We start from the raw sequence: 7942 nt of genomic DNA on the forward strand, positions 1-7942 counted from the left end.
CCCTTCTTCAGACCCTTTTCTGAAGAAGGGTCTAGGCCCGAAACGTCAGCTTTCCTGCTGCTCAGATGCTGCTTGGTCTGCTGTGTTCACTCAGCTCTACACCTTGTTATCTCTGATTCTCCAGCATCTGCAGTTCCTACTATCTCCATCATCATTGCAAACCTGAGTTTAACTCCCTCCAGAACCAAAACATCCTTGCTAAGGTGTGGTGGCCAAATCTGCTCACAGTACTCTAAGTGGAGTCTAACTAGGGTTTTGTACAACGCACTCTTTAGCCTAAAACTTAGGAAAAAATATGATGCACTGTATTTTGTGCACAGATGTGCTTTAGTATTTTTCTATTTCTTTTTAATGTTTTCACATACAAAGTGTTTAATAAAACCACAGTAGTGTTTTCTATTCATTATTTCATATTCATTAGATCAACAACTTGATCTGGGTATTGTGATTACTTCTCATGGACAGAATCTATGTGCAATTTGTTTACTATTGATGATAAGGGCGCTAGAACATAAGAACAAGGAGCAGGAATTAGCCATATGACTTTTCACCCTGCTCCTTCATTCAATAAGATCATTGCTTATCAATGCTATTTTCCCACTTACTCTCAACAACCTTGTCTCAACTATTGTTCAAAAATATATGCATCTTAGTCTTTGGGTGTATTTAATGATTTAGCTTCCAAATATTTCTGGGTACAGAATTCCACAGATGAACAATTCCTCTTTGCCTGTCTTAAAATGGAAGATTCCTTATTATGCCTCCTAGTTCCAGATTCCACCACGTGGGGAAACATCTTCACAGCATCTCCCTTGTCAAACTCCCTCAGAATCTTACATGCTTCAATTAGATCACTTTGAATTCTTCAAAACCACTATGAATATTGTCCCAACCTGCTTAACCTTTCCTCATATGGCAACCCCTTAATTCCACAAATGAACCTTCTCCTATACAGTACATCGCTCCCTAAATAAGATGATCAAAACTGTATTATAGGCGTGTGTAATTAATGCCTTGTACAGTTGTAGCAAGACATCCTTGCTTTTTGTACTCCATTCCCCTTGCAATAAAAACCAACATATTTACCTTCCTAATCCCTTCATGTGCATGCATGTTAACCTTTTTCGTGATTCATGTCCAAGGACACCCAGGTTCCTCTGTACCATACAACATTTGTAATCTCTCTATTTAAATATTTTTCTTTTGTATTCTTCTGACCAGAGTGGACAACCTTACATACTCAGGCATTCAATACCATAAGGCATAGGAGCGTATACCATCTGTTACAATAATAAAAAAAATGCTGCAGATGTAACAGCTGTTCACAGCTTTAATAATTTCAGAAATCACTTCCATGTTATTTTCATCTGTGCATTTCATCATAGTCTGTCATTTACCGTTCAAAGTACTGCATGCAGCAACAGGATCACCACGGGAAGTGCAGCTTTTGTGCGAGCCAGAGAAATGACGCATCAGTGATATTAAGAACTGCCGATGCTGGAGTCTGAGATAACAGTGTGGAGCTGGAGGAACACAGCAGGCCAGGCAGCATCTGAGCAGCAGGAAAGCTGACGTTTCGGAAGAATGGTCCCGACCCGAAATGTCAGTTTTCCTGCTCCTCTGATACTGCCTGGCCTGTTGTGTGCTTCCAGCTCCACACAGTGATATTAAGGCTGTCAGAACCACAATGACCTTCAAAAACGTACAAGCATCTGTTTACATGGTATTCTAAAACGCTGGGCCTTGAAAATGCAGTAAATAATCTATCTACTTCACTGCTTGTACTACATGGAAGACGATTTTACCTATTAACTTCTGGGATGTTAAATTCCACTGATCCAAGGAAACCCCCTTACGGTTAATCTTGCTGTAACCCAACCTATCACTGTTGGTAAAATGGTTAGAATCAACTGAATCACATTCTGGAACAGAAACAACTTCAAACTCTGTACTTTTCCCTCGACAGAAAATCCCAACAGTTGACTCCCAAATCAATCCCAAAATCATCATCTTGATTGTATAATGTTTGAGTTCTTTTATCGCAAACATAGTGCTTTTCTTTCATCCGTTTCATTTTAGGAAGGATCCAACATGTACTGATTCTTGCATTTTATGCGAAGTACGTAGTATGTTTCAGTCAGCAGGTGGGGGTAACTTTTTTGGAAGACAATTGAACAAAGGTGTACAGACAACGATGATTAATATTTGCAAATCAACCAACTCAATTGATATTTTGCTCCAGTAGAAAAGCAGAACTCGGCGCCAGTTCTCACTCACAGACACTTCAAAAGGGGGAAAATAAAGGTCGAGGTACAAATGGAGAATCTACACATTTAAGATAAGACAACTTCCCACAATCCCGAGCAATTCCCCGTTTAACAGAATAATTTCCGGGTCAAACGGCACCAAACACAGTGATGTGAAAAATTAATAAGTTTTTCATGCCCATTATTATTTTACGAGTAGGTTTCCGTTCGGGCTGATCTAAAACTCAAACAATTATTGTTTTCAAAAGGAAAAATATTCGTGGTATAATTTGTTCACACAGGCATTCCCAGACCCCTTCGCCGGACACGGGAAGGGGACGGGACAGGACGGGACGGGAGAAACCGGTAAAAATGGCGCTGTTTTTGAGCCGTTGCTGCGCGTGGAATAGACAAAGCGCGTTCGCGAGCGGCGCGTTGATGAACGGTCTGTTCAACGGTCGCCGGGACCACGAGATCCCTTCGGCCAGCCTTCTGGCTCGCAGCGTCTGTCACCAGCATAGTCTGTTGAAGGTAAGGAAGGAGCTGAAGGGCAAGGTGCGAGGGCCCGAGGGTGAGAAGAAGGTCACCCTGCCCAGCGTTAACCAACTGTCAAAGCTCCTTAGCTGGCTATAACCTACCTTGTTGGCAGCAATGCTTACCTGGGATGTGGACGCGTTTCTATTCGGCGTAGAATCGTCACTGTCTTTACAATGTAGTCCATTCGGCCTGTCATTATCCGTACAGGTACTGTACAACAACAGCTCAGCTAGTTTCCAAACCCTTTCCTTCCCCTGTAGTACTGTAGACATATTTATCCCTCTTCAAATGCTTATCCAGTTCCCTTTTGAAAACCCCGATTGAACCTACGTTCACCATACTCTGCGGCAGGGCATTCCAGCTCCTAACCATTTACTGGACTAAAGATTAAAAATCCCTCCTGTCACTGTGGGACCTTCCCGTTCATTCAAATTCAGCCGGTTTCTTTCATTGCTTCAGCAATGGGAACAGTTTCTATTTCACCGTTTAGGACCTTCGTGATTTTTGAACACTTTCTCCGGAATCTCCTCTTCACCTTCTCTAAAGAGAACACTCACATCTCCATAATCAATGCTTCATTGACTCAAAATCAATGCCTCCGATTTTAGTGTGATCCCAGTATTAAAAATTTGGGGTGTTTGATTCTTTTCAATCAGGGAGGTAGGTGTGGGAAGGAGGCCATTTAAGTGTTGATGGCGCCATACAGCAAGGAAGCAGACCATTTGGTCCACCGCGTCCTTGCCGACCAGATATCCTAAATTAATCTAGTCCCATTTGCCAGCATTTGGCCCATATCTCTCGAAACCCTTCCTATTTCATACACCTATCCAGATGTCTTTTACTGTTTGTAATTGTACACACCTCCACCACTTCCTCTAACAGCTCATTCTATATACATACCACCCGCTGCGTGAATAAGTTACTGTTCAGGTCCTTTTTAAATCTTTTCCCCTCTCACACTAAACCAATGCCCTCTAGTTTTGGACATCCCCCACCTAGAATTTTCACCCTATCCAAGCTCCTCGTGATTTTGTCAACTTCAATAGAAGTCACCCCTCAGCCTCTGCTCCAGGGAAATAAGCCTCCATGTATTCCACCTATCCCTGTAACTCAAACCCTCCAATCCTGGCAACATCCTTGTAAATCTTTTCTGTAACCTCTCAAGTTTAATAACCTTCTTCCTATAGAAAAGCAAGCAAAATTTTATGTATGTTCTAAAAGTGACCTCACCAATGTCCTATATAGCTGCAACATGACATCCCAACTCGTTCACTCAATGTTCTGACCAATGAAGGCAAGCTTGTTAAACACCACCTTCACTACCCTGTCTACCTGCAACTCCACTTTCAAGGAACTATGCACCCCTTGGTCTTTTTGTTCGGCGATGCTCCCCAGGGTCCTACCATTAACTGTATATGTTCTGCCCTGGTTTGCCCTTCCAAAATGCAATACTTCACATTTATCTAAATGAAACTCCATCTGCCATTCCTCCACTCTTTTAGACAAAAAGGTAAAGCCCCATCCCCGACACAGCCCCCATCACCTACTCCCCGGATGAGGACAGTGCCACGTTAAGCCCAGAGTAAAGCACAATCTGCCCTCTTAAAACAGAAAAATAAAAGTTTCCCTGACTTTTGAACCAAAGTGAAACTCCAATGACTCTGGAAAAAGAAAAGCAACCAAGACAAACAAATGGCTTTTCTCAACTCTGCCCCCACCAACAATTCTTGGGTAGGGATAACAAGAGGCCAAAATGTGGAATAAATATTTCTTGATAAAATAAACAGCCCCCGTGGCTCTTACAGGGGAATCAAAGAGAAAATAAGACAGCCCTGTTCTTGGCCACTAACCCGAAAACAAAACCAACTCAAAAGGCAAAATGGAACTGATCTGCCACTCCTCGGTCCATTGGCCCACCTGGTCAAAATCCTTTTGTACTCTGAGATAATGAGTTGATGAACAGACAGTGTTTCTTCCAAAAAGCTGAACAGCTGACCGGTCAGGCTTTTTTTTAATTAACAATCAGACCTTTGAGGTGCTTATATGCACCAACAAAAAGGCCGTGGATGAAGGGGCCTCCCAGCTGGTGTTCCACAACAGCTATTGGTGTCTCCGAGTCATAGAATATAGAACAGCACAGGACAATGTTATGCTGAACATGATACCAAATTAAGCTAATCCCTTCTGCCTGCCCTTGGTCTATATCCTTCCATTTCATGCATATTCATGTGCTTATCTAAAAGTCCCTTAAACGCTGCCATCATATCTGCCTCTACCACCACCTGTGGCAGTACGTTCCAGACTCTTGCCACTCTGTTTCGGGGGAAAAAAAAACCCTTCCATCTCAACTTTTTCCCCTCTCGCTTTAAATGCATGCTCCCTAGTATTAGACATTTCAACTCTGGAGAAAAAGATTCTGACCGTCAACCCTCTCTCTGTACCTCATAATTTTATAGACTTGTGTCAAGTCTCCCCTCTGCCTCTGTCGCTCCAGAGAAAACAACGTGAGTTTTTCTAGCCTCTCCTTTTATAGCTCATACCCTCTAATTTAGGCAGCATCCTGGTAAACCTCTTCTGCACTCTCTCCAAAGCCTCCACATCCTTCCTGTAATGTGGCAACCAGAATTGAATAAAATACTCCAAGTGTTGCCTAACCAAAATCTTATAAAGCTGCAACAAGACATCCTGACTCTAGTACTCAATTCCCTGACCATTAAACGCAAGCATTCCTTACGCCTTCTTTACCACCTTATCTACTTGTGTGGCTACTTCCAGGGACCTTTGTAGTTGAACCCCAAGATCTCTCTGTACATCGGTGCTGTTCAGGGTCCTGCCATTACCATTGATCTCCCAAAATACAACACTTCATGCTTACCTGGATTAGACTCCATCTGCCATTGTTTTACTTGCATGTTTTTAATTAGATCATTGTGCTATCTGTTAAGATACAGAGTAGAAGATCTTGTGTGTTTAAATATCCTACTAGTATTCTCAAATCAGTGTTGTTTTTATTTTCTCCTACAGGACCAGCATTTACATAGAAGAATGTGTTTAAACACTACAGCTTACAAGAAGCCAAATTGTTTTTGGAGGTAAGAACTCTTGGAGAATGTGACTGTGCAAAACACTTTATTGAGATATTAGCAATACAGTCAGCTATTTCTAGAAGAGATAGCAAGTAATGGTGTTGAGTGTTTGTCCATTTGGGGACAGTTAAGCATCATTGTCTTTGTTGGTCTGGAGTCACGTGTGCCAGACAATGGAAGGAAGGCAAATTTCCTTTTTTTTTTGTGAAAGACACTAGTACGTGTCTTATACTTGAAGTCCTTACCATTAAGAAGGATAAGGGCAGCAGATCCGTGGGACAAAGCTAAGCCATACAGCATCCTGACTTGGAACTAGATTCTATTTCTTCACTTTCACTGGGTTAAAACACTAGAACACCATCCTGAGCAACATTTTTGATGTACCAACACCACTTCGTCTCACCTTTGTATTAAGAGCAATTTGGAATGGGCAATAAATGCTAGTCTAAACGGCAACAGTCATATTCCATGAACAAATAGGTGAAAAAATCCTTCATTTTAGCAGCAATACCTGCGCTTCCATTTTGCATTATAGAACCATTCCAATTGGAATTAACTTGCTGAACCATGGAGAAAATCCAAAATCTTTGTGTTTGCTTACATGAGAACGTTTGAATTTAGTGCCTAAAGACGTAATTGTTATTGAAACTAGATATGTCAGCAGCACTTTTTTCTTACATTTGCTTAAAGCACAAGCTGTGGCCCTGTTGGTTTGCCTGCCGATATTTGATTGGAGTATGTGGTCTGTGGTTGGAAGTTTTGGCAGTCCAGGAATCCTTTGTTCTGATAGTAGTAACTTTACAGGCAGTCCCATACTGGAGTGCAATCCCATACAGGAGTATGTGAATATTTATCTTAAAGTTCCAACACACTACATTTCCTCATTTATAGACAGCTACTTTACACTGTCCTGTATTATGTTCTGACTTGCATACAAATTGACTTACAAATGTATTCAAGTACAGAACCCAGTCACAACCCTGGGACTACTAAGTTTTCCAAACTTCATAAAGATATTTATATTTTATTAGAATTCAATGCTAGATATGGCTGAAACTGTAAAATCCCATAGTATGTACAATGAAATGTTGAGAAATATTAGGATGGGGGAAAAGTGATGATCTGATACAAGCCAACCTTTTTTTAAATAATTATTGGACGGGTGGGTACTTTTTAGGGAAAAAAACATGATTAGTTAGAGTTCCAGTGTATTAAGTAAATCAATTTTGATTAAAGATGATTTTTACGATATTTGTCTCAATTTAATTTGATGTTAATAATTGAAGTGTTGACAGTGTTAAGTTGAGAAGACTTTTTTTATAAAAGATATTTGGCTTAATAGATAAAGGTATGGAGTACAAAAACAAAGTTATGCCAAACTCTTTAGAAATCACAGGTCAGAGCCCAGCTGTGGTATTGTCGAATTTTGGGCACTCCTCTTTAGGCTGAGTGGATTACTTGGAGAGTATGGTGATTGTCCTTTTTAAAAGAGACTCAGCAGACTTGATAATGTTCAAAATCATGCAGTGCTTACTAAATGAGGAAAAGCTGGTTCCAATGGCAGAAGCATCTGAAACCAGAAGATGTGTGTTTGAAGTAAGTGGCCAGAAAAATGCTACGCTGATCAGCTTTTTTAAAGCAGCTGATTATAATCTGGAATGTGCTACCTGAAATTGTGGCAAAAGCAGATTGAGCATTCACAGAATTATTACAGTGCAAAAAGGAGCCAATTAACCTATGTCTGTACCAATTCTCAAAGAACATTTTACTTTCTCATTCCTCTCCCCACACCCATGCAAAGTGTTCCTTTTCGAATAAGTCTTGATTTCTGTTGAATGCCTTGATTTGAACCTGTCTCAACATACAGGCTGAAGGGCTTACTTCTGTGCTGTATGATGTATTCAGGTATTGCATTCCAGGCCATAACCACTTGCTTAATGAAAAAAAGCTCTTTCTCTGACCAACACAGTATGGAGCTGGAGGAACACTGCAGGCCGGGCAGCATCAAAGGAGCAGGAAAGTTGATATTTCTGAAGAAGGGTCCTGACCCGAAACTTAGCCCATTTCTGAAGA

The 7942-nt window shown here is 41.0% G+C and overlaps 2 protein-coding genes across 9 annotated transcripts in view; one reads left to right on the forward strand and one right to left on the reverse strand.

Annotated features, from left to right (window-relative positions):
• The window catches only part of LOC109925759 (protein adenylyltransferase SelO-like), a 146617-nt gene extending 144254 nt beyond the window's left edge, over positions 1-2363 (reverse strand). For 7 of the 8 annotated variants that reach the window (XR_007264697.1, XM_048611675.1, XM_048611701.1 and 4 more), the window contains exon 1: positions 1806-2363. Coding sequence is in view for 7 of the 8 variants with exons in the window: in XM_048611675.1 (XP_048467632.1) it covers positions 1806-2049 (244 nt within the window). In the remaining variant the exon portion in view is untranslated. Of the gene's footprint in view, positions 1-1397 lie in introns of all 8 variants that reach the window. The other variant, XM_048611707.1, reaches the window with a different exon arrangement.
• Positions 2364-2409: 46 nt separating this feature from the next.
• Positions 2410-7942, forward strand: part of LOC125485207 (all trans-polyprenyl-diphosphate synthase PDSS1-like) — a 28334-nt gene continuing 22801 nt past the window's right edge. Inside the window, exons 1-2 of the mRNA XM_048606874.1 lie at positions 2410-2777; positions 5808-5875. Coding sequence (XP_048462831.1) covers positions 2619-2777; positions 5808-5875 — 227 coding nt within the window. The 5' untranslated portion in view covers positions 2410-2618. The remainder of the gene's footprint in view (positions 2778-5807; positions 5876-7942) is intronic.

The sequence above is a fragment of the Rhincodon typus genome, chromosome 2 (assembly GCF_021869965.1).
Source record: "Rhincodon typus isolate 14 chromosome 2, sRhiTyp1.1, whole genome shotgun sequence".
Lineage (NCBI taxonomy): Eukaryota > Metazoa > Chordata > Chondrichthyes > Orectolobiformes > Rhincodontidae > Rhincodon > Rhincodon typus.